At 50.5% G+C, this 25781-nt stretch overlaps 2 protein-coding genes and 1 long non-coding RNA gene across 11 annotated transcripts in view; 2 read left to right on the top strand and 1 right to left on the bottom strand.

Moving 5' to 3' along the window:
* The window catches only part of ZSCAN22 (zinc finger and SCAN domain containing 22), a 40394-nt gene extending 20603 nt beyond the window's left edge, over window positions 1-19791 (bottom strand). For 3 of the 7 annotated variants that reach the window (XR_015720797.1, XR_006775512.2, XR_006775510.2), the window contains exons 1-2: window positions 19401-19791; window positions 18807-18996 (exon numbers count right to left, since the gene is read on the bottom strand). Coding sequence is in view for 4 of the 7 variants with exons in the window: in XM_045773129.2 (XP_045629085.1) it covers window positions 11761-12836; window positions 15728-16127 (1476 nt within the window). In the remaining 3 variants the exon portion in view is untranslated. Of the gene's footprint in view, window positions 1-5177; window positions 12837-15727; window positions 16181-18806; window positions 18997-19400 lie in introns of those variants that run through there. The other 4 variants (XM_045773129.2, XM_045773140.2, XM_045773149.2 and 1 more) reach the window with 4 other exon arrangements.
* A1BG (alpha-1-B glycoprotein) lies at window positions 216-5022 on the top strand. Its single transcript, XM_045773012.2, has 8 exons — window positions 216-336; window positions 422-457; window positions 550-828; window positions 1806-2078; window positions 2397-2690; window positions 3380-3673; window positions 4182-4481; window positions 4850-5022. Exons 1-8 carry the CDS (start codon window positions 216-218, stop codon window positions 4855-4857), a joined length of 1605 nt encoding a protein of 534 aa, XP_045628968.1. The 3' UTR covers window positions 4858-5022.
* Window positions 19792-19876: 85 nt separating the features above from the next.
* Window positions 19877-25058, top strand: LOC123776929 (uncharacterized). Of its 3 annotated transcripts, XR_015720820.1 has the most exons (4): window positions 19877-20040; window positions 20755-20977; window positions 21701-22937; window positions 23059-25058. It is a non-coding gene; the product is annotated as an uncharacterized LOC123776929 (long non-coding RNA). The 3 variants fall into 3 exon arrangements; XR_006775535.2 differs by lacking the exon at window positions 21701-22937; XR_015720819.1 differs by having other exon boundaries at window positions 21701-25058.
* The last annotated feature ends 723 nt before the right edge of the window (window positions 25059-25781 follow it).

The raw sequence follows: 25781 nt of genomic DNA, 5'->3' as shown, positions 1-25781 counted from the left end.
AAGTCATTTCACTTGCTAATGTTATTTGTTATAGTTTGCTATTTTAGTATTTTTTAAATTATCGTTTTTATTATTTATTGCTTAGTGTATTAATTATGCATAATTATTGATTATGGTTATTGATGAGGCTCCCAAAGGCCTTGGAGTTTTGCCCTTTGTCCCCACCCCCTGCAGGCCCCCCCTTCTGGGAAGGACAAATAATAGGGAAGAGGTCAATGCCCCTTGCTGCCCCCTTGCCGCCCTCGCCCTGGCTTGGGCTTTATCACCCCAGACATTCACTGGCTGGAGCGAGGCTGAACATCATGTCCACACTTGGGGCCTTCCTGATGCTCTGGGGTGAGGATGCTGGGGCCGGGGTCCCTTGGGGAGGGAGGGAGGAGGAGGGATAGGAATGGGGGCCTCACACGTGTGGTCTCTACAGGTCTCTCACTGGGCCCAGCGACTGAGGCGGCCATAGGTGAGTCCGGGTGGGGTCTTGGGGGAAAGTGGGCACCTGCAGAGGAGGGCCCCTGTCCTGGGGCCCAGCACTGACCTCCACCCACCACGCAGCATTCGAGACCCGGCCAAACCTGTGGGCAGAGGCTGAATCGCTGCTGGAGCCCTGGGCCAACTTGACGCTGACGTGCCAGGCCCGCCTGGAGACCCCTGATTTTGAGCTGTTCAAGGATGGGGTAACCCAGGAACTTGTGCACCTTAACGTACCCGCCATGGAGCACCGGTTCCTGCTAGGAGCAGTGACGAGTGACACCCGGGGCCTCTACCGCTGCCGCTCTGGCATGAACAGAGGATGGACCCAGTTGAGCAACCTCATGGAGGTGACTGGAGCAGGTGAGCAGGGGCTTTAACAGAGCCACGAGACAGTGGGGAGAGGGCTGCTGGGGAGGCCTCCCTTCCTCCACTCCTCACTCTCCTGGTCCTGCTTTTCTGACCTGGGGGTGCGGGTGGCTGGGGGGGGGGTGTCTTTGAACAGCTAGGTGGCCTTTGGCAAGTCATCTGACATCTCCGATCCTGTTTCTTCATCTGTAAAATGAGGACGATGTTTGCACTGATCCCAGAAGGTTGTGAGAAATATATAAATGACTGAATCCCCAGAAAGTGCTTGGGAAAAGCTCAGCACATTTCCTTTAACGTATCTTCTTCTTGTTTAATGCCCCTGTCTCCTCCTGTCCCTGCCTCCCTTTCCTCTATCAATGTCTTCCATCTTCCTGGCTCCCTCATATTTATTTTATTCCTTCCTTCCTTCCTTCCTTCCTTCCTTCCTTCCTTCCTTCCTCCCCCCCTCCCTCCCTCCCTTTCTTTCGATTTATTTACTTTAGAAAGAGCGAACATATGGGGGAGGAGCAGAGGGAGAGGGAGAGGGAGAGAGAGAATCCTTTTTTTTTTTTTAAAGATTTTATTTATTTATTCGACAGAGATAGAGACAGCCAGCGAGAGAGGGAACACAAGCAGGGGGAGTGGGAGAGGAAGAAGCAGGCTCATAGCAGAGGAGCCTGATGTGGGGCTCGATCCCATAATGCCGTGATCATGCCCTGAGCCGAAGGCAGACGCTTAACCGCTGTGCCACCCAGACGCCCCGAGAGAGAGAATCCTTAAGCAGACTCCCCACTGAGCGTGAAGCACCCCCCCCACCGCCCCGCCGCCCAGATCATGACCTGAGCTGAAATCAAGAGTCAGAAGCTCAACCCAGTGAGCCACCCAGGTGGCCCTCCCTCCCACTTTCATGAGTGTGGAAGTCCAGGTCTGGCTGGGCCTTGCATGTCTCCCAAGGCATTCAGAACCACCCATCAACCCTGTTCCACCTGCAGTATCCCTACCCCCACCTTTGCTCTCAACTGAGCCCGTGTCCTGGATCACGCCGGGTCTGAAGACAAAGCTGCTGTGCCATGGAGGGTTTCATGGCGTGACCTTCCTGCTGAGGCGGGAAGGTGATGATCAATTTTTGGAAGTGGCTGAGGCCCCTGAACACGCAGAGGCCACCTTCCCAGTCCATCAGCCTGGCAATTACAGCTGCAGCTACCGGACCCATGAAGCAGGTGTGCCCTCGGAGCCCAGTGCTACTGTGACAGTCGAGGAGCTGGGTGAGTGTGTGGGCCATCCTAGAGGGCTTCCTGGGGTAGGAGTCTCCTGGAGGACAGAGGTGCGTTTACCTTGATCCCCAATCCTGAATACCCTTGCCCAGGACTGGGTCTGGGAAACAGCGGTCACAAGGCTGGGTGGATCACACCTGACCTGAATACTGACACTGAGGCGCCATGGGAATGGGCCACAAAGAAGGGTGTTCCTGGGGCTGCCACAGAGAGGGCGGAAGTCTAGAGGTCTGACCATAGCTTTCTCAGGAACAGTCAAACAACGGCGGCATCTGAGACCCTAGCCCCAGCAGCCCTCCTGCCTTGCAGAAGCACCGTTGCCACCCACGCTGAGTTTCCAGAGAGAGTCTGCAGCTGTCCTGCGCCCGGGCGCCGGCGCGACCCTCACCTGCGTGGCGCCCCTGAGCGGCGTGGAATTCCAGCTACAGCAGGGCGAGAAGGAGCTGCTGGTACCCAGAAGCTCCACCAGCCCAGACCGCATCTTCTTTGACCTGAACGCTGTGGCTCTAGGGAACGGCGGTCTCTACACCTGCCGCTATCGGCTGCATGGCGAGCAAACCTGGTCCTCTGACAGTGCACCTGTTGAGCTGCTGCTGAGCGACGGTAAGCCTGGCAGCCACAGGCCGGGACATGGGCATGGGGGTGGGAGGGCCAGAGCGCTCTGCTCAGGGAGGGACCCAGGGAAGGGTCCCCCAGAACTGGAGGGCTCTGGTTGGGGCCCAATCCCAACTCATCCGCCCAGCGTCAGTTTTCCCAGCTGAGAATGGGACAATGAGCTCAGCAACCCCAAGGCTCCAATAAAAATAACTGGGTCAACAGGCAAATCTGGCACAGGCCATGCAGGCACCGCCACCTAGCCCGGGGTCCCCTCTTGCCTCCTGGGTCTGGGTAGGCGCCCCGAGGTCTCTTTGTTGAAGGGAGCCAGGCTGGGGGCTGCAGGGCCTGCCAAGGACCGGGAGCATAGACCCCAGGAGAGGACCCCCGCCCGCGGTGGAGCACGCGTGCTCCTGCAACCGCAAATCCTGGGCTTGTTGACAAAACTCGACCCCTTCTCCATGTCTGTTTTTATAGACAAACAAATTAATAAGGAATAGTGTAGGGCTGTGTGTGAGGGATCGGTGAGGTCTGGAGGGTGATGTAGTTTTAGGCGGAGGGGGACCGGCGGGCCTCCTGGGGCGGGGGGAGCAGAGGGGGCCGCGCTGACTCTTTCAGGCAGAAGGCGCGAGGGTGGATAGCATGTGAAGCCCAAGCCTTCCTTTCGGTGTCCGGATCAGCCCGTGTCCTCCCCGCAGAGACGCTCCCGGCGCCGGAGCTCTCGGCCGAACCCGCGACTCTGCACCCCGCGCCTGGCGCGCTGGTGCAGCTGCGGTGCCGGGCACCCCGGGCCGGCCTGCGCTTCGCCCTGGTGCGCGAGGACGCCAAACGCCGAGTGCACGCTGTTCTGAGCCCCGCGGGGACAGAGGCCACCTTCGAGCTGCGGGACGTCTCGGTGGTGGACTCCGCCAACTACAGCTGCGTCTACGTGGACACGGCGCCACCCTTCGAGGGCTCGGCGCCCAGCGCGCTCCTGGAGCTGCGCGTAGATGGTGAGCGGGCTGGGGGCCCCCAGCCGTGAGCAATGATGGTGCAGAAGGGAGTGTACTGGGCCTTGGTCCTGCCCGCACAGCAGACCCTTCAGACCAATGGAATTTCGGCTGCCGATGGTCTAGGGGACACCTGGCATTCGGCTTATCTCCCCTGCGCTCTCTGCCGGGAACACCGTTTCCCTCGGCTATTTCTTCCTTTCCCTCACCTGTACTGAGGCCCTGACTGCCAAATGCTGGGGACCCCAGGAAGTCTCAGAGCAGGCCCGGCTCTAGGGAGCTTGCAAGGTCTTGGGGAAGAGGGTGACGCAGAGGATAAGAGGAGGAGCCATGTCCGCTCAGGCCCAGGAAAAGGAGGAAAGCTGTGTGAGGACAAAGGGTAGCATCCTCCCTCGAGGGATGGAGCAGCCAGCAGGCCTGGGTTTAGTGGGAGGCAGGAAGGCGGAGGGGGCTGGGGCAGCTGCTACCTGAGGGGAGGACCTCACTTGACAGACCGGGCTGCTCTGCCCAGGACCCCCTCCCAGGCCACGGCTCCAGCCCCTGTGGAGTGGGGCGGTGGCTCCCGGACGCGATGCCGTCCTGCGCTGTGAGTGCCAGGTGCCCGACGTCGTGCCCGAGGTCACCTTTGAGCTGCTGCGGGCAGACGAAGAGGAGCCTTCAACCACTCTCTGGACCAGCCACCCCTCAGCAGACCTTGTACTGACCTATGTGGGGCCCCAGCACGCAGGCAACTACAGCTGCCGCTACCGCTCGTGGTCGCCGAAAGCCTTCGTGTCTGAGCTCAGCGACCCGGTGGAGCTCCAGGTGGCAGGTGAACTTTTTCCTCTGTTTCTGTGAGCTGGGTTCCTCTTTTTGCCCTTTCCCCAGATTGTTACTCTACCAGGAGGGTCCCTTCCCTGCACCTCCTCCCAGCACATGGGCTAGTGCGCCTAGTCTGCTGGGGTTATGAGGGAAGTTGCAGGTAGGGAAAGGACACATGCAAAGGCCCTGGAGCAGAGAGTGGTTTGGTCAGCTAGAGCACCTAGAGGGAGGCCTAGGTATGGGAGGGGTCTTGGCTGGCAGCTGACCAAGCTACTTCCTTCCTGAGGGGTCTCAGTGAGGTCTGCCCTGATTTCGCGAGGGAGGAGGACACACGATGCCTCCCTCCCCAACCATTTCTCTTTTGTCAAATTTGTCTAGGAAGTTGACCCAGCTGCAGACGCAGGCCGCTAATGGTATCTTTGGCAAGTAGTTTCTCCAGTCTGGCTCTGACCCCTCATGCTGCAGCTAGAGGCTGGACTCCCCCTGGAAGTGCTGGACTATCCCCTCATTCCTCCTGGAAATCAATAAAAATGTGAAGAGAGACTTTAAAAGGTGTCCTCGGCTAATGGCAGCCCTGGTGCAGAGGGCTGTACTTCCAGGGCTGAAGGAAGTGGGCTGGGATCTTGTGTCCTAAAGGTGGACACGGGCTCTGGGTTATATCCTCCTGAGAATATAGAGGCTAAGGACTAGCTACTTGGGGCCATATTTTTCAAGATTACCTTTTGTTTTCTTCAAGCTGCCTCCTACTCCCCAGGCAGCTCTGCCTGGTCCCCGACAGGTCTGGGTAGGTAGCTCCCCAGACATAGCTAACCCCACCTTGACTAAATGGGTCCCCACACTGGGAGGCACTGCAGAGACGCTGCATTTTGTAGTTTTGTTTTCTGGACTGAGTGGCCACCAGCTGCTGGGGCTGGAGTCTGTCCCCAAAGCCTAGGTCTCTCACATTGGAGATTGAAACTGTTGTAGGAGTGGGACTCTTTATTCTTTCCCACTTCCCCTCATATCTAAGGCCCTTTGCCTGACCCAGTACCCCCCTGGACCATTTCATTGCCCAGTCCACTTAGAGCTTGGCCCTCAAGGTACAGGCATACCAGTAAGTGTGTATTAGCATTATCAACTAATAGTTAATACATTTTGTTTAAGGAATTTGCCTATTTCATCTAAGTGGTCTGATTTACTGGTATAGAGTTGTTCACAATGTTCCTGTATTTGTTTAATGCTTCCAGGGTCTGTAGGAATGTCACCTCTTTCATGCTTGATATTGTGTCCCTTCTACCCACCCCCTCACTACTCCCCCTCTGTCAGTCTAGCTAGGGGTTTACCAGTTGTATTAATCTTTTCAAAGAACTAAATAACTTTTGGATTTGTTCATTTTTTTCTATGGTCTCTTTTCTACTTTGTGGATCTCTACTAGTATCATTATTATTCTCTTATACTTCTGAATTAATTTGTTCTTTTTCACTTTCTTCAAGAAACAAAGATCATTGATTTCTTGGGGGTAAACATCAGTAACAGCTCATTATTAGGCTTAAAAACAAGTTTGTATTAGTTTAAATATTAGGAAATTACTTCTTTGTGGATAAAAAATAATTGGCAATATTTAAATACTGGCAACTTCATCAATTATATCCAGTTGATTGGTGGTGTTTAGTTTTTCTGTATCCTGATTGCCTATCTGCTTATTTTGTTGATTCTAGAAAGAGGGTGTAGACATCTCCAATTATAATTATGAATTTATTTACTATTTTCTCCCAGTTCTATCAGTTTTTGCTTCCTATATTTTAGGGCTTTGTTGTTAGATACATATTTGGAATTGTTATGCCTTCTTGGTGGATTGACCTTTGTCATTATGTAATGTCCCTCTTTATCCCTGGTAATTTTCCTTTTTCTGAAGTCTACTTGGTATGGTATTAATATAGTCACTCTAACATTCTTTCATTAATTTTTGTATTATATATCTTTCTCCACCCTTTTTTCAATTAATTTTTTTGAGTATAGTTGACATGCGTTACATTAGTTTCAGGTGTACAACAGTGATTTGACAAGTTTATACATTATGCTATGCTCACAAGTATAGCTACCATCTGTCACCACACAATACTACTACAATGTCATCGACTATATTGCTTATGCTGTGCCTTTTATTCCCGTGACTTATTTATTCCATAATTGGAAGCCTGTACCTCCTACTCCCCTTCACCCTTTTAAACTTACCTATATCATTACATTTAAAGTGGGTTTATTTTTTAAAGAGAATTCATTCTGGAAAACTCTTTTAATTGGTGTGTTTAGATCATTTACATGTAATATAATTACCGATATATTTGGATTTGGGTCCATCTTTTTCTTTTGTTTTCTTTGTTCCTTCTGTTATCGCTCTGTTTCCCTTTACCTGCCTTCTTTTGGGGTGGTTTAAATATTTTCTAGAGCTACATTTTATTTATGTATTTTAAAAAGATTTTATTGACACACACAGAGAGAGATAGTGGAGCACCAGCGGGAGTGGGGGGAACAGAGGGAGAGGGAGAAGCAGGCTACCAACTGAGCAGGGAGACCGACATGGGGCTTGATCCCAGGACCCTGAGATCATGCCCTGAGCCAAAGCAGATGCTCAACTGACTGAGCCACCCAGGTGCCCCTTATTTTATTTTTTAAAACATTTTATTTATTTGAGAGAGAGAGAGAGAGTGAGAGAACACAGGCAGGGGAAGTGGCAGAGGGAGAAGCAGGCTCCCCATTGAGCAGGGGGCCTAATGTGGGGCTCAATCCCAGGAGTCCTGGGATCATGACTTGAGCTGAAGGCAGATGCTTACTAAACCACTCAGGTGCCCCTAGAGCTCCATTTTAATTCATGTACTGGGTTGATCTCTTTGTAGTGTGTGTGTGTGTGTGTGTGTGTGTGTGTGTGTGTGTGTGACATTTCTCTAGGGATTACAATCTGCATACCTCACTCTTCACAGTCTACATAGAATTAATATTATACCACTTATGAAATGTAGAAACCTTATCACTATATAGGTCTCTTTACCCTCCCCTCTAATTTTTAAAAAAATTTTGTACACTAATGGTTCTTCTTTGGGATATAATGTATATGCATTAAAATATACAAATCTCAAATATATCACTGAATGAATTTTGATACTCTCCCCTCTTTATGTTGTAGTCATATGTACTACATCGATATACATTGAAAACTACCAATGTTATAAATGTTTTCTTTTTTTAAAAGATTTATTTATTTATTTATTTATTTATTTATTTATTTATTTATTTATTTATTTAATGTGATAGAGACAGTGAGAGAGGGAACACAAGCAGGGGTGGGTGGGAGAGGGAGAAGCAGGCTTCCCGCTGAGCAGGGAGCCCGATGCGGGGCTCGATCCCAGGACTGCTTAACGACTGAGCCACCCAGGTGCCCCATAAATTTTGTTTTCAACAGTCATGTATATCTTTTTTTTTTTTTAAACACTCATGTATATCTTAAAGATTAAGTATTTGCAATGTGTTACTCTTTCTTCATTACCAAAGTTCCAGTTTTCCTTCTGCTATCACTTCCCTTCTACCAAAACAACCCTTTTAGCCTGCTGGCCAAAGACTGTTAGTTTTGCATCATTTGAAAATGTTTTTATTTTGCTCCCCTTCTTGATGTGTATTTTCATTGAATATAGAATTTTGGATTGACACGGTTTTTTTTCCAGCACTTTAAACATGTTGTTTCTCTGCCTTCTGGCTTTCACTTTTCTGACAAGAAACCCATACTTTTTTGCATTGATCTTTATAGGACGCATAGTTTTTCACAGACTGTTTTCAAAATTTTAAAATTTGTTTTCAGCAGTTTGATTATGATGTATCTAGGCATGGATTTCTTTGAGATTATGCTGTTTTGGTTTGAGATTTCTGAACCTGTAAATTGATACCTTTTGCCAAATTGAGAAAGCTTCCAGTAATTATTTCTTCAAATATTCTCTCTGCTATTATCACAAAGAATGTGGTAGCATTTCCAACTACATGTATAGTCTTATCAGTTCCTGTGATTCTGTTCCCTAATAAGGATGTCATGAGCTGTCTGGTTCCAAACTATCACATCTTCCTAATGCACTGTTCTTTTTATAAAAACGAACAAACAAACATAGTGATCCTATGACGCTAAAATGCTTTTTTTGTGTCAACACCTATTTTGTTGAAATTAATATAGCTCTGTTGTCGTTCTTCAGATTCATGTCTGCCTTATATATCCTTTTCTATTCCTCTACCCTCAAGTTTCCCATTTTTTTTTAAGATTTTATTTTTATTTATTTGACAGAGATAGAGACAGCCAGCGAGAGAGGGAACACAAGCAGGGAGAGTGGGAGAGGAAGAAGCAGGCTCATAGCAGAGGAGCCCGATATGGGGCTCGATCCCAGAACGCCGGGATCACGCCCTGAGCCGAAGGCAGACGCTTAACCGCTGTGCCACCCAGGCGCCCCAAGTTTCCCATTTTAGATGTGTTTCTTCTAAAGAACATATGTCTGGATTTGAAAGAAATCCAATGTTAGTATTTTCTTCTTACTTTGTTTGTTGAATATAGTGGCGCTTATTGAAATTACTGACATATTTGGATAGGCTTTCAAATCTCAGTGTCTCCAGTCCTGGCAGTGTAAACTTGGCCACGTCCCTCCTCTATAAAATGGGGATGGTCATCCTGCCCTCAGAGTGTTGTGAGATGATGTACATAGATTATCTGGCAGACTGAACAACACATGTAGATCCTTAATAAAGATTCCTTTTTTCCCCTGACTTCCTCCCCCTTTAGACAAACATGGGAAGACACATATGTCATGACAAAGTGGGTGCTGGAGATGCTCAAAGCACCAAGGGGTGGAGATTCAGCTCTTCAGTGCCAAAGACCAGGAAAGTGGGGGGCAGAAAGAGGTGGAGATTGGTACTACAAGCCAGTGGCCAGGTTCTGGGTTGGGTGCTGCACAAGGCAGGTCACCTTATTCCTGCTTTACAGATGAGCAGGTCACTGAGGTTCAGGGAAGTCACTTATCTGAGGTCCCAAGAGCAGCCCTGGGGAGGAGTGGGGCTCTGCAGCCTGACTTTATGCCCATATCTTTTCCACTGCCTGCAGGCTTGTTGGAGGCCTGTGCAATCATTTCACTAGGAATGTGTATCTCTCATCTCTGAGCTTTTCCCTATGTCTGTCAACTTTCTCTTGAGTCTCTCAGCCTTGGTCTCACTATAAGTGGCAGTCTCGTGTGTGTAGGTGTATCTGGGACTTTCTCAGAGATACTGACACAAGATCTCTGTTTCCCTGGCTCTCAACCTGCTGTTCTGAACCTCAGGTCTGTGTGACTCTGTTTACTTGTGACACAGAGGGAATGAATTCAAGACACAGGGAGAAACACAGGGAGAGATGGTGACAATGAGCAGTACAAAACAGTATGGCAGGTCAAACGGTTAACATCTGATGGGATCATCACAGAAAGAGAGGAAGACTGACACCCTGATTAAGAACATAGGCTGTGACATCCAGTTACAGACATGGACCCTGAAAGAGGGCCAGGGATACAGAACTGTGAGAGAAGGCCACAGAGAGCACTGACAGCAGGCTGGCAAGCACTGAGTCCAGGTGGATTCTGGGGTGACAGAAAGGGCAGACTCAACATGGTAACATTTTATTGTGGCCACTGTATGCCAGCCTTGTCTGAGTGCTCAGGCTCTGGGAAAATCAGATTGTTCTTGCCCTGCAGGGCGCTGGGGAGACAGTAATGTAGACCTATGTCAGGTCACAGGGTGGAGCATGGTGACTGCCTCCAGGAAGGCACCAGTCACAGTATATTCATTCAACAGACACTGGTCAGAGCCTGTTGCATCCTGTGCTATGGATATGGAGAATAAGGCACGGCCCCTGCTCTTGGAAGCTCACAGTGTCTTTGGGAAACAGATGGCAAGCTCTGCAAGCAGTAAATACATGTTAGGAAGTTACAGAGAAGTTAACGAGGTGCTCTGGAAGCAGAGAAGGCAAGCTGAAGTCTGCTCAAGGAAGTAAGGGAGGCTTTGTGAGGGAGGGATATGTGAAACATCTGGTAGGCAAGAGGAGAGGAGGTTTCCAGGCACAGGTACAGAGGCACATAGGTGGAAAAATTATGGCTTCTTTAGGAACCACAAGTAGTTCCGTATGGCTGGTCTGTGGAAGGTGGGGCTACTACAGTACAAGATGAGGCTGGGGGCCAGGTCACACATGATCATGAATTGCAGGGAAGGAGTTTGACATATATTCCAAAGGGCAGTACTTTGAAACCATTTTCACATCACTGCACACACAGAAAAATGACAATATTCACATGCACATACAAGGGTACCTGGAGAGGTGGTTTGGGGCCAAGACTTATGTCGTGGCATACTTGTAACCCATTCAGGAAGCTTTGCCACAGAAGGTGATGCACTGGAGAGCTTTCCATTACGGCGTGACACAATCAGGTTTGGATTGTGAAAGGAGCTCCCTGGAGGCTGGTGTGGAGAATGAAACTGGGGGAGGTCAGGGGAGAGAATGAAGGGAGGAGACCCCAGCTGGTATCCAGATGAGAGGTGATGAGGGCTCACAGAAGGTGACAATGGTGAAGACGGATTAGAGGTGAGTTTTTGGTAAAACCAACAGGGCTGATGACTGGTGGGATGTAGAAGGAGAGGGCAAAGAGAAACAGGTGCTGGGCAAGCATCATGCTGAACCCATGATTAAGGAGAATGTGGGAGAGACTGAGGGCCTGGAGAAGGCCTCACAGAAGAGGCAACTTCACAGGCTGGCCTTGGAGTTAGACGTGAACAGGTGGAGTGAAAGAGGAGGTGTGAAGGCACAGAGGTGGGCATGGGATGGCATCCCTCCTGGGCTAAGCAGGAGAGGAAAAGGCAAGAAGAGCAGCTACATGGGAACACGAAGGTGGAACCTTTCTGCCCAGAGAATGCTGGGACCACTGAGTCCTGACAGAAACTTCACCCCAGTTGCCCTGGCTCTGAAGACCAATCCAAGTCCTCAGCTCAGCTGTCCTCTCTCTGAGATGGGCCTGAGTGGAGTATGGAGGGAAGCAGGATCCTTCTGGAAGCTTCTCCAGCTGGCCTGAATAGCTTTGTGTTCATCAGGCACCTCCATCTGGGTCTCCAAACACAGAGTTGTTCCCAGACAGCCCCAGAGTCTGCCCTGAAGCACCTTATCATTTTAGGGTACTCTTTATTCTTTTGAAACTTAGGGTTTCTCTTAGATGTTGAGCCTCTGAGGGTAAGTTGTTCTGTGTCCCAAGGGCTTTCTTTGGTTACTGCAGTACTGTGATGTGGATCCTCAGGTGAACCATGAGGGCTGAGCTGCGGCTAAAGGCCTTCCCACAGTCGCTGCACTTATACGGCTTCTCTCCTGTGTGGATCCTCTGGTGCTCAATGAGGGAGGAGCTCTGTGCAAAGGCCTTCGGACAAACCTTACACTGATATGGCTTCTCTCCAGAGTGGATTCTCAGGTGGCGGATCAGAGCTGAGCAGTCACTGAAGGCTCTCCCACAAGCGTCACACTTGTAGGGCTTCTCCCCAGTGTGGATGCGCTGGTGCTGAGTCAGGTGGGTGCTCTGGCTGAAGGCCTTCCCACACTCATCACACTCATAGGGCCTCTCCCCCGTGTGCACCCGCTGGTGCTGAGTGAGATGGGTACTGCGGCTGAACATTTTGCCACATTCCCCACACTTGTAGGGTTTTTCTCCAGTGTGGATCCTCTGATGCTGAGTCAGGTGGGTGACCCGGCTAAAGGCCTTCCCACATTCTTTACACTCATGGGGCTTTGCCCCTGTGTGGATGACTTGATGCTGGGCCAAGTGAGTGCTCCGGCTGAAGGCTTTCCCACACTCACTACAGGTGTAGGGTGTCTTCCGAGAATGGCTCTTCTGGTGTGTCTCGAGGGTTGAGGGACTCTGGAATGTTTTCCCACATTCGCCACACTTGGAAGACTTCTTCCCTGAGTATATGCATGGAGACTCTGTCCTATCACCATCCATTGGATCAAATTTCTCTTCTGGTGTCTTTTCCTGTGAGGTGAAATTTGGCCACACATTGGGACTATTCCCCAAGGCACCAGATACACAGCTGGGCTGGTCAGTGGGAACATCCTTGCGAGGCTCCGAAGTTTTCCTGAAATGCATCTCTTGGGGGACAGACTTTGTCCAGATTCCCCCTGAGAGTCCTGCCTGCCTCTCTGAGCTGCCCTCAGGTTCACAAGCATCACCAAAGGTGGGTCCCAGGGAAACACCTCCCAGAAGGGTTTCAGTGGTCCTGTCTAATGGCTCTGACTCTTCCAAATCACTCTGTTTGCAGCTTGCCTCTGAGAGCTTGGCTCCCGGGTCCCATCCTGAAACAATCCAAACCACAGCATCACCACTCTTTCCACACAGGGCTCCCCCCACTTGGCCTGGGTCCTGGTCTCACTCTATAAGGGGAGACATAGCCACTCCTGACATTTGGCCCCATTTCCAAAGGGAAGTTTCTCATTTGGTGTCCTGAGTGACAAAAGGCATAGGGCTGTCCTCCCACATCATCGAAAACTGGATCACAAGTTTCGATCCTCCCTCTCCCCAAACTCTCCATTCTTCAAGGCTGCAGATTTTAGCTCCAAGTGTCAGAAGGAAGACCCTGAGGTGGAACTGAACTGAAAGAGTGAAAGTGAGGGCAAGTAAGCAGGCATAGGGGTTTGTCCTTGCCAAGTGCCTGCGTACTCGCTCCTCCTGGGCAGGCTCCAGCTCTCAGTGCCTTCCCCCTGGACCTAGATGGCCTACTGAGTATTTTCTGCAGGTGCTCAGTAAATATTGGCTGAATGAGGGAATCAGTGCCAGATGCTGACAACTGTGCAATTTTCTACAGTAGACTCTACCTTGAGCCCTAAGTAGACAACTACTGCTGAGGGAGCGTGGGTGACACGCCCACCTGGCCTCCCTAAGACCTCGGGAGGCCTGGGAGAGTGTGGTTAAAAGGTAGCTAGAGGGGTGCCCTGGGTGGCTTAATCATTAAGCGTCTGCCTTCAGCTCGGGTCATGATCACAGGGAGCCTGCTTCTTCCTCTCCCACTCCCCCTGTTTGTGTTCCCTCTCTCGCTGGCTCTCTCTCTGTCAAATCAATCAATCAATCAATCAATCAATCTTAAAAAAAAAAAAGGTAGATAGAGACTGGGTTGTGTCTGAGGTAGTAGCATGCCTGAACTGACCTTTGAACTGAATGGACTCTTGATGGGTGCACAGGGCACCTAGGGACACTTAATAGCATCAAGTACTGGACAGATTCCAGGAAGAGATGGGGGCAGGCAAACAACTGCTTGAGTCCACAGTGGGGCCCCAACTCTGCCACTAGCCACCTCCAGGGCCTTAGGCAATCTTACTTTTCTGGCCCTGCTTCCCCACCTGTATGAGAGGGACACTGTACTGCTCCCCAGGGCTGCTGGTCATTCTTAGGCTCTTGTTATGTGCCAGTCTCCAAGTACATGGGTCATTTCCATTGCCTCATTTCAGCTTCAATCTGCTCTCACAAGGACATACTGCAACAACTGCACTTCACACAAGGAAACTGAGGCCCAGCAGAAGGAAGGTCTTGAGTAACTGGTACAAGATCACACAGTTAGCTAGCGGCCAAGTTGAGATTTCAGCTGTAGATTTCAGCTTTCGTCCTCTAAGCCCACAGATGTCCTCCTGACTCCCCCGCCTTCGCAACCACATGCTTGGTCCCAGATCCCCCTTTCTTCCTCTATTCTAGAAACATCGCACAACCTGCTCTTCCCCGAATGCATTGGTCCATATCGTACCATTGGGCCTTCACCCCCACCATTCCCTCTGCCTGGACTGCCAGCTCCTTCTTGTCTCACTGCCATATTGCCTTTCTCTGAAAACTTCGACCCTGCAGGAGGATGGGGCCACTGCCCCCCTCCTCCCTGTCCCTGTGACCTCCGGCTGGGCATAGCTGATGGGGCCAAGGGAAGGCACATGACCAACCTCTCCAGAAAGGCCTTTTTTCAAGTTGCTAGAAAAAAAAAATCATCCTAACAGCCACAGTTTCTTTTCCACTGTGTTTAATCTGTGCCAGGCACTGACACTGAGGTAGGTATTATGACTGCAATTACCATTTTATTGACAGGGAAACAGAGGCACAAGAAAGTCACATGACCAGGAGGAAGAAGAGCAGTGGTTAGATCTACCAAGCCTTGATCATATTTCTGTTCCTCCTACCCAGAGCACGCCTCCTCCCTGGTCCTGGCATACACACACTATCTGCTACCATCGCACCAGGCTGGGCCGGGCCGGGCCAGGCCAGGCCCTTCTGGGAGGAGCCTTCACTCCCTGCTCTTGACTGTCCTAGGGCTGTACCCTCCCTGCATCTTATAGGACCTCCCTGGGCTGTGACATTTGTGTGTGTACCCCAGAGCAACAGTGTCCACTCCAGCTAAGTACAGGTCTGACTCATCCAGATCCTAGAGGGCCAGCAGAGGGAGGATTCAGAGGGGACACATGGAGACACCTGGCATTTCTGTCACCCCCAACCCCACAGGCTTCCAGCCCCCAGCAGCCTGGTTTTCCTTGCTCATATTAGTCCCTGGGATCTGGTCAGCCAAAAGACAAGCACAAGACTCCAACCAGTTCGGTAGGCCTCAGCCCAGGAACCTTTTACTGTTTTCCCCTGGGGTTTCTACATTGGCAACACATGAGCCTGGGTTGCTGAGCCAACTTTGTCTCCAATGAGGATAGAAGCTACTTAAGAGTAAAGCTAGGGGTGCCTGGGTGGCTCAGTTGGTTAAGTGTCTGCCTTCAGCTCTGGTCATGATCTCAGGGTCCTGGGACTGAGTCCCCCCTCAGGCTACCTGCTCAGCGGTGAGTCTGCTTCTCCCTCTTCCTCTGCCCCTCCCTGCTGCTTCTGTGCATGCTCACTCTCTCAAAAAAAAAAAAAAAAGTAAAAGCTAATGTAGGCCAACCCAACTGAGAAACAGAATCAGAAAAAAAGAGTCCTGATACCATCAACTGATCTCCTGGATATAGCCACAAAGCCTCCCTTCTTTGCTTCTTCAGTCAGTCTGAGCTGGGTTTTCAGTCATTGGCAATCGAAACAGATCTGCTTAGCACAGTGTGTGAGAGTTTGGGTGAGGTGCAAAGGTGACAACAAGCGTGTGCGTGAGCGACCCCAAGCCCAAAACCTTCACTCCCACATTCCAGTCCAGGCTCTGCCCCCAGTGTGCTGTGAACAGTTACCAGTTGCTCCCCCTCACCTCTCTTGTCGAGTGCCCGAGTCAGACCTTCCACCAGCATGGCAGCCTCCTCACCACTCTTGGGGAACTGGGCACCCACCCAGGACTGAATCTTGGGGGGCAGTGAGCCCAGGAACTGCTCCAGCACCAGCAGCTCCAGCATCTGCTCCTTGGAGTGTGCTTCGGGCTGTAGCCACTGGTGGCACAGTTCACGGAGCTGGGCCAGGGCCTCATGTGGGTTGGATGCCTCCTCATAGCAGAAGTGCCGGAAGCGAAGACGTGCAGCCTCAGGGTGGGCAGTGTGGCCACAGCTAGATTCCTGTATCTCAGAGAGGCTGGGCTCCTCATCCTCCACCTTCACGCGTAGGAAGCCATCCTGTTCCCAGGGCACTGGGCTCAGAGGGCTCTTGGGGAGGGCCATCAAGCAGCAGCACAAAAGGGAGGCACAGGGTGGCTGGAGTGTTGGAACTGGGTCTGCAGGAATGCCAGAACTTTGTCATCATGTGGAACTTGGGGCTCTGCTCATACCTGAGGAGCAGGGCAGATGCAGACTTGGGGGCCTGTAAGATGTGACTCATTCTCACAGAGACACAGATGCTCAAAAGCACCATTCTAAACGTTTGCACATAGTAACTCATTTAAAACTCACAACAAACTCAGGAGGAGGGAACTTCCTTTCCATTTTATGGATATGAAAACAGATACAAAGGAGGAGAAGATTTGCCCAAAGTTTCCCAGATACTGAAGGGATGGGGAGTTGCTGAGCTACAAACCAAGGAAGCCTGAGCCCATGGCTAGTCTGCTTCTCCCACACAGAACCAGGTCTCCCTCCTATCTCACACACACTCCCCAGGTGGCTACATGGTCATTCCCTCACTTTATTTGCTAATTATTTTGTAGCTTCTGAGATAGATACATATATAATTGATGTTCAGACTTTCTTCCTCTCCTCTTTTCTAATACATGTACTTAATAAATTTCCTTCTAAACACAGCTTTAGCTGCACACCCACAAGTTTGATGTTGCATCTTCATGATCATTTAATGAGTTAAAAATATTTTCTAATTTCTGTTGTGATTTCTTCCGGACCCGTGGGTTATTTAGAAATCTGCTCTTTCATTTCCAAATAATTGGGGTTTTCTAGTGTCTTTTTATTGTTGATTTCCAGATTAAGACTGTTGTGCTCAGAAAATGTGCTTTAGTCAATTTCAGTCCTTTGAAATTTGCTGAGACTTGGTTTGTGACCCACCATAGTTAATTTTGGTCATTGTTCTTTATAAACTTAAAAATAATGCAAAAAATTAAAAACAGAACTACCATACAATCCACCAATTCCATTTCTGGGCATTTATCCGAAGAAAATGAAAACACTAACACTAAAGTGAAAAGATATATTCACCCCTATATTCATTGCAGTATTATTTATAATAGCCAAGTTACGGAAGCAACCTAAGTGTTCATCAATAGATGAATGGATAAAGAAGATGTGGTACATATATATAATGGAATATTACTCAGCCATAAAAAAGAATAAAATCTTGCTATTTATGACAACATGGGTGGACCCTGAGGGTATTATGCTAAGTGAAATAAGTCAGAGAAAGACAGATACCATTTGATTTCACTTACATGTGTAATCTAAAAAAACAGACAAATGGACATATAAAACAAAACTAGATTCATAGATTCAGAGAACAGACTGATGGCTGCCAGAGCAGAAGGGGGTTTGGGACAGGGTGAGAGGGATCAAGAGGTACAAACTTCCAGTTATAAAATAAATAGGTTATGGGGATGTAATGTATAGCAAACAGAATATAGATAATGATAGTGTATTAACTTTGTATGGTAAAGAAATGGTAACTAGACTTATTGTGATCATTTTATACTGTATATAACTGTTGAATCACTATGTTGTACAGCTGAAACCAATATAATATTGTATGTTAACTATACTTCAATTTAAAAAAGTGCAAAGCCTTCCTGGATAAATGATGAAAGATAAAGTAGATAAACAACTTCATCAAAATTAAAAACTTTCATGATTTGAAGGACACCATCAAGAAAGCAAAAAGGCAACCCACAAAATGACAGGAAATATTTGCAAATTATATATCTGATAAGGAACCCGTATGTAAACAACTCCATAATAAAAGACAAATAATCCAGTTAAAGAATGGGCAAAGGTTTTGACTAGACATTTCTTCAAAGAAGATATACAGAGAGCCAACAGGCAACATGAAAAGATGCTCAACATCATGGCTACCAGAGAAATGCAAATCAAACCCCCAATGAGATACCACTTTACACCTGCTAATATGGTTATAACCCAAAAGAGATAACAAATGTTGGCTGGCACTTGAGCCATGCCCTGAAGCACAGGGAGAAGCAAATGTTAGTAAAATAAGACCCCAATCCTGAAACCTTTCAGTGGCAGCTGGCAACTTCTGGCAAAACTGTGTTCTAGCCCCTAACTCCACCATGAAGCTCACTTGGACCTCTTGTCACCTTGTCCTTGCCATTATCCCCAACCCCATCTTTTCAGCCTTTGTCCCTGTTATTCTCATGTTCTAAAATCTCCCTCTGCACCTAATTTCTACTAGTCCTCCAGACTGCACTTTACCTGCCATCTTCTCCAAGAGCTGTCCAAGCACTTGGGAGCAAGCTAAGTATCCTGAGTGCCCTGGGTCTCTCTTTTCCCAGCTCTGGTTCTAACCACATTGCCCCAGAGAGACTGGGCATGCTGGAGCAACAGTGCCCAGGGCACGGCCTATGTCAAGTGCACAGTAAACGGGTGCTGAGCAAATGGAGGGACCAGGACAGGCTAAGCATGGTCACCCACAGATGTGAGGAATCACTGTACAAGGGAGGGGAAGAGGAATGGCAGGGATGACAATATATGCAGCAAGATTCCAAGCTCCCTTTTGTATCCCGGGAGCTCCTGTTCTGGAAAATCCCTGATGATGTCTCTGAGACACATGTACATGGGCCTGCCTTAGCCATCCCCCTAGGTCACATCAGGTCAAGGTCCCCAACCCATGAGTGTTTAACCAACTGAAGAGAGTGGTCCTTACGTGTAGCTGTCGTAATAACTGGCACCTACCTCAGAGGGTTGCTGTGAGGTTACGCAAGGCGAGCCATGACAAACGTCCAGTACAGGCCGGCGCACAGCAAACACGTGGTGAACAACCAATCTGTTGACTCCACAGCCTCCTGCCGGACTTAAGCACGCCGAAGGTGCTGGGGGACATATCCGCAACCGCAGACGGGTGACCGCTGTCAAACAACTCCAGCTGCAGACACGGCAAAGCACAAAGTCTCTATCACATACTTGGTAAACTCTCTGCAAATCACCCAAATTTCAGTAGGCCTGACAAAATCTTAGTCAATCCCATAGTCATACGCACACACCGTATCTCAGGCACAGTGTCAGCCATACCCCAGAATATACCGCGGCACACAAAATTTCTCGGTGTCATCCGCAGTCCAGTAATCACAGGCCGTCACAGCAGCGCCACCACACCCGAGCATTCGACAGTCATTCATCGTCTCCAAGCCGCCCTCTCAGCCCGTCAGACGGTGGATGCTCGCGGTCACACCTGAAATCACACGGCCAGCCCCACCCCCACCCCCACCCCCTCACTCATCACACAATACCCCTCGGAAGCTCAAACCACCATCTTCGTCAGCCACACACCCCATCAAGCCGTCAGCCAGAAACGCACACCCGCGATGTGGCGGCCGCTGAAGCACACTCAGGCTGCATCCCAGTCAGCCGGTCCCACATTCCGTCAGGGAGGTCTACACTCGGTTCGGGCGGCCGTCAGTCGGCCCTCCAGACGCGCCGCTCGTGGTCTGCGCCTCAGTCCCCATCGGCGGGGCGGTCCCGCACGCCTTGCACAGGCCGCAGCGAGCGCCGGCGGCTTCAGGGCCTGGAGCGTTCCTCTCCGGCCGCGACCCCAGCCCACCGCATCCTGACCCACCTCACCCGCGCGGCGCCGGCCACTTCCGTGAGCTCGCTCAGAGGCGCCAGCTCGCCTAGACCACGACTCCCAGAATGCGCCCCGCCATCCAGCGGGCTCGCGCGCTCGCCCGGACCACAATTCCCAGAATGCGCCTCGCGTCCAGCACGCGCGCCCGCTCGCCGGGACCACAATTCCCAGAATGCGCCTCGCTGTCCGGCAGGCGCGCCCTCTCGCCAGGAGCACAGGTCTCAGCCGGTCTCGCGTCTCAAACTCCACAACCCGCACGCCGCCCTCCCGTCCTCCTGGATTATAATCCCCAGAAGGCCACGCGTCGCCCCCTCCGGGGCACGCCCGGAGTTGTAGTCTGGGCGGGTAATGGGCAGAAGGCTGGCCCATTGCGGGGTTGTGGTGGCGGGGAATGGAGAGTTGGGCCAGGGGCTGTGCGGGAGGCGGAACCGTGCATGGTGCGTGGGGCTGAGGGGTGAGGGTGTCAGTGTGAGGGGTGTGCATCGTGTGTAGTGTGTGTTGGTTTTTGTGACCATATACAGGTGATTCCACGTGTTTGTCCTGTGTGACTGTAGGTGCCCCAGAGGCTAGGTTGAGTGTGTCATTCTGTATGACCACGTGTGTGTGTGTGTGTGAGTGAGAGAGAGAGATCTGTTAAGTCACCATGTGTGATACTCCTGCAGCACAGTGTGGCTGTCGCCTTGTGTAATGGTGTCTGGTGCCGGTGCCCAGGAAGGCCTGATAGAGCAGGAAGGTCCCAGACTGTGTATGATTACTGTATGTTGCTGCCATGACTGTGACTGTGATCATGGATGTGATTGTGTAATAGTGTGGATGCTTGGATGTGCGATTATATGTGAGAACATGTCCTCTGTGTGTACATGTGGGTGTGTGAGAGAGTTTGAGCAGGAGACTCCACCTGGAGACCCAGGACAGGGAGTGTGGTGGCCCAGCCTGTGTGCGGATGAGGCTTTGAGGTTGCCCTGGCCCATGCTTATTGACCCTAGCCTGTGATCATGTCCCCTTCAGCTCATCAGACCTTTGCCTGCAGCCAGAATGAGCACCTTTTGCCTTCCACAGATACATACTGAGCAGTAAGGGCCAGTGCCGTTCCAGATGTGACACTGCAGTGAAGACGACAGGCACTGCCTGCCTCTATGGAGCTGATGTTATTGTTGGAGAGGCAGCCAGTAATCAAAGAAACAAAAATTGTTTCTGAGGAGTTGGCATCTCAACCGAGTCCTGAATAGAGGAAAGAGACAGACTGTTTCAGTAGATGGAATGCAAATCCCAAGACCCCGAGGTGGGTATAGGCAAGGAGGCCCAGCTGGAGTGGATCGAGGGAAGGAGACAGCAAAGGATAGGGACAGAATGGGGAGGCTTATGGGGGCAGATGTTGTAGGGCTTATGGGCCATGTGTGGACTTTGATGTCTACCCTGAGAGAGGTGGGAGCCATAGAAAGCCTTTGAGCAGAGGACTGTGCTATGACTTAGCTCTTTGTAGGATTCCTGTGGCTGTTACAGGGGAAAACTGTTGGGGTGAGGGTAGAGGCAGGGAGACCTAGGAGGTGAATGCTCCTGGAATCCCGGGGAGCAGGGTGGGTCAGATCAGGATGGTGGAGGCAGAGGTGTTGACAAGTGGTCAGATATAGATCTGTTTTGAAGATGGAGCAGACAGGGTTGATGGGCTGAAGTGCAGCATCCAAGGGGAGAGCAAGGCTGGCTCAGGACCCTGAGAGTGTATTAGTTTGCTACAGCTGCCATAAAAAAAAATACCACAGACTGGGTGGTTTAAACAATACACATTTATTTTCTCACAATTCTTGATGCTGTTAAGTCCAGGATCAAAGTGTTGGCAGGGTTGGTTTCTCCTGAGGCGTCTCTTCTTGGTGTGTAGATGGCCATGTTCTTGCTCTGTCCTCACATGGCCTTTCCTTATTAGCATATCCCTGGTTTCTCTCCCTCCCAGTCACTGGGTTAGGGCCCACCTATATGACTTCATTTAATGTTAATTATCTCTTTAAAGGTTCTGTCTCGGGGCGCCTGGGTGGCACAGTGGTTAAGCGTCTGCCTTCGGCTCAGGGCGTGATCCCGGCGTTATGGGATCGAGCCCCACGTCAGGCTCCTCTGCTATGAGCCTGCTTCTTCCTCTTCCACTCCCCCTGCTTGTGTTCCCTCTCTCGCTGGCTGTCTCTATCTCTGTCAAATAAATAAATAAAATCTTTAAAAAAAAAAAAAAGGTTCTGTCTCCAAATACAGTCACATTCTGGGATATACTGGGGGTTAGGTTAGGATGTTAACATGTGAATTTGGGCAGGACCCAGTTCAGCCTATAGTGGGATGAAGGGGCATTGGTATGAGTGTGGGGATACTTTCTGGGAGGCTTCTGAGGAGAGGGGAGAGAGGGCAACAGCTAGAGGAGACCCAGGTGCCAGGAAGTAACAAGCCTGGACTGACAGTAGGTGTGGGGTGACCTGGAAAGTCAATGGAAGCTTTCCTCAGGGCCTTCCTCTCTGTCCAGACTGGGAGTGTGTGCTGTTAGAACTGAGAGGAGTCCTGCCCATTCTATGACCTGAGGCCAGGGCATCCTTGGAGCTTAGCACAGATGGGAGCCCCAAGAAGAATTGCTGAAGAGTGAATGAATGAATGGCAGACTGACAATGTTCCCTTGCTTGAAGCTGCTTAACTGGATTCTCACTTACTTTCCATACCCTCCATGGCCCTTCCACTCCATTACCCCAGAGTTTGGGAGACACCTTTTATGCTTATTCTGATTATTGGACCTCAGTGCTCTAGGCCTCTGGGTTTTCCTGAATACACTCTCGTCTCTTCCTTTCTGCCTGTCTTTCTCATCCTCTCCCCAGAATTCAAATCCCATCTTTTTCAGGGAGTATTCATTTTAATTTGGCAGTTGTATCATTCAGTTATTGCTCTGTAATGAATAGTTACAACAGTTCAGTGACCGACAGCAGTAAGCACTTATTTCTCTCATGAGTCTAAGAATTGGCTAATCTGGTCTGGGCTTGGCTCCAGGCTATAGGTTGGGCCCATCTCTGCTGCATTTGTCTTGTAAGGCTCATAGGGCAAATTTGTCTCACGGTGATGGCAGAGATGCCTGCAGGCTTGAGGTCTAGGTTCGAACTAACTATTAGCAGTTCCACTCAGATTCTATTGGCCAAAGCAAGTCACATGGTCACACCCAAAGTCAAGGAAGAGGTATCCATGCTGCCTTTAGTGAGAAGAACCACAAATAATGGCCAAGGGTATGTACACAAGGAGGGGTGAAGAATTGAGCCAGTAATTCCATCCACTTCATCAATCCTTTTGATTTCTTTTCAGCTTAGAAAGTCAACAGTTAACATTTGTGATCTTGGTTTCTTTCAGATCAAGGAAGGTGACCACAGAGCATATTCAAAGACCTGCTGCAGTTCATCATGGGGGTAATAATGGAGGTCTTCAGAAAAGATATCTCATGGGGTTCTGCCTTCAAAGACATTGCCGCTCCGGAGGCCTACTCAGGGATCCAGAAGAGATCCTACTGAGGATCCTTTTCCAGGCAAGAAGAGGGCGGGAGATTCTTACTAAACTGACTTGGCTAGACTGTATAATGAAGGCCACAGGAGCTTGAGGTTTGAGGCCTCATCAAAAACTGCTCAGAAGAGCCTGACTGCAGTTTGGTCACAGAGAGGGTCTTGTGCAAGTGTGGGATGTTTTGTGAGGGTGTGTTCAGGTGCAGATGCACACCCCCCAAGGAGTGAAGTGAGAGCCTTGAGGGCCCATGGACTCCTTGCCTCCTGCCCCAGGACGGTCTGGCTGGGCCTGGATGCCCCGCCTCTGCATCCTGCAGCCAATGCCCCCAGCTCCCCAGCCCTGTGTGCAGCGTCTGGACAGCTCTTTACACACAGATGTTTGATATGAGACACACACAGGTGAGCCATCAGTAGTAATGGGCAAAGAAGCTGAAGACTGTCTGGCCTTATGGGAAGAATGAACTGCCCCAGGGACCTTCTGTGGATATGGCCCTGCTTCTGTGTGGTGCTGTGCCAGCCTCTGCCCTGACCATCAGATGCCAGAAAAGCTCAGGTGTTTCCCATCTGAAAGCCCGTGCCTCCACAACTGGCCCTCTCCACCCTCTCCCCCCGCCCCCGCCCCGCCCCGCCAGCCACGCTCCTGCAGGGCCATTCATGCTAGCTGTTGGCTGCACTTCTTTCTCGTCGCCCAACTGTGGCCAGTCTATGACCATCACTGACCTGCCTCAGGCTGAAGCTGCTTCCTGGTGGAACAACACTCACACTGGGCATATTCTTTCTCTACAAGTTAACATGTTAAATCCTCGCAGGGAGGGGGTCACCATCCCCATTTTACAGACGAGGAACATGAGGCAGAGAGTAAAGACCCAGAGCTCATCGCAGTAGTGCTGGACTTCAAACCCACGGAGCTAGATTTAGGCGGTTCTTAGGCCCGACCACCCCGTGGGAAGGAAGCAAACTGCTGAGGGCTGGCGCTATCACATCCCTCCTCGTCTCTCCACCTTACTGCCAAGACACGGTCCCTGTTTTCACAGAGGCTGAGTGAGTGGCCCGGGGCAAGCCTGCCCCGTCCATGCCATGTAGTGCCTCAGAGACTCACCAGCTGCCCAGCTCTCCTGCCTCTCAGCCTGGTCCCTGGGGCTCACATGGGATGCTCTCCTGAAGGTGCAGCCCCTGAGGCAGCCTTGTCCCTACAAAACCAAGCTGTCTCTTCTGGGAGAATCCTGAGTAACCCAACCGACACCGCCTCCAGTTGGCTGATGCCTCTTCTCTCTCGGGTGCTGCAGTAGTAGCTGTGGCAGCTGGCTGGGTGAGGAGGCCTCACTAGTCACCAGCTGTGCTGGGTCACTGTGCAGCAAAGAGTAGAACTCAGTAGACCTGGGGTGTCCAACCTGCACATTACAAAGAATGGATTGGCCCCTGAGATTGGCTCCTGAGAGAACCTCTAAGGCCCTGGAATATCCTACCTGGTAAGAGTGTCTTTCCTTACTGGGGGCCTTAGGCTTACACCAGACAGTCTGCATGATTTATGATGGGACCTGGAGTCACACTGTTATCAGGCTGATCTCTGAGATAGCTGGAGGCTCAGAAACGAAGGTCAGTCATGCAGGCACTCCATATCTATGTGGCCAACCCCCAGTAAATGCCACCAGGCTTGAGTCACTTTCCCTTGCTGCCAATACTCCATGTTGGAGTATTGTCACTCCTAGTGGGGAGTACTAAGGAGTCTGTATGACTACATTGGGGGAGGACAAATGGAAGCTTGTACTTGGATTTCAGTTTATGTACCTTCTATTTTTGTGGTTATATTTATATCCTTTTCACTGTAATAAACAATATCGCAGCCTTTTCTGAGTTCTAGGAGTCCTAGTGAGTCACTAAGCCTGAAGGTGGTCTTGGGGGCTTCCTTGCAGTCATTCTGTATTGTCTCACTGGTTCACTCACTCATTCCCTCTCAGTTTTGGCCCTGCCACATGCCAGGGGATGGGTCTACAGAGGCACCTGAGGCAGGTGTGTGCTAAAGGGGCTCTGGGGGGGCGCCTGGGTGGCTGTCGTTAAGCATCTGCCTTTGGCTCAGGGCGTGATCCCAGAGTCCTGGGATCGAGCCCCACATCGGGCTCTCTGCTCTGCTGGGAGCCTGCTTCTTCCTCTCCCACTCCCCCTGCTTGTGTTCCCTCTCTTGATGTCTCTCTGTCAAATAATAAATGAAATCTTTAAAAAATAAAAATAATAATAAAAAAAAAAATAAAGGGGCTCTGGGTCCAGGGTGGGCTCTAAATGAGGACATGGACAATGGCAGCACAATGTTCATCCTGCCGTGGGGGACATGAGGGGAGGACAGGCTGCTTCTGATTCAGCCAGTGAGGAGGTGCCCTGGAGCTGATGCTGAGGACAGGAGACCAAAACAAGCTGGGCTTGGACAATACAGGGATGACTAGAAATGAACCCGGAAAGATGGGCTATGGTGGGTGAGTGCAGGGGCTTCAAGGCCAGACCACAACCTGATGGTCACAGAGAACCCCTGAGTGAAGCTGTGCAGGAAAGTGAAAGGCTCACACCTGTGATGGAATAAAGGAA

The sequence above is a fragment of the Ursus americanus genome, chromosome 21 (assembly GCF_024610735.1).
Source record: "Ursus americanus isolate L20-20 chromosome 21, mUrsAme1.1.p, whole genome shotgun sequence".
Taxonomy (NCBI): domain Eukaryota; kingdom Metazoa; phylum Chordata; class Mammalia; order Carnivora; family Ursidae; genus Ursus; species Ursus americanus.
Note: the sequence above shows the minus strand (reverse complement) of the source record. Positions and strands in the feature narration are given on the sequence as shown.

What these genes read in the sequence shown, in the direction of transcription:
- A1BG (XM_045773012.2), top strand. Translation starts at nt 216, where the DNA reads ATGCCCCTTGCTGCCCCCTTGCCGCCCTCGCCCTGGCTTGGGCTTTAT. An exon ending in CATGGAGGTGACTGGAGCAG is followed by an intron (nt 829 to 1,805) that starts GTGAGCAGGGGC and finishes TTCCACCTGCAG; the next exon opens with TATCCCTACCCCCACCTTTG. An exon ending in TGAGCTGCTGCTGAGCGACG is followed by an intron (nt 2,691 to 3,379) that starts GTAAGCCTGGCA and finishes TCCTCCCCGCAG; the next exon opens with AGACGCTCCCGGCGCCGGAG.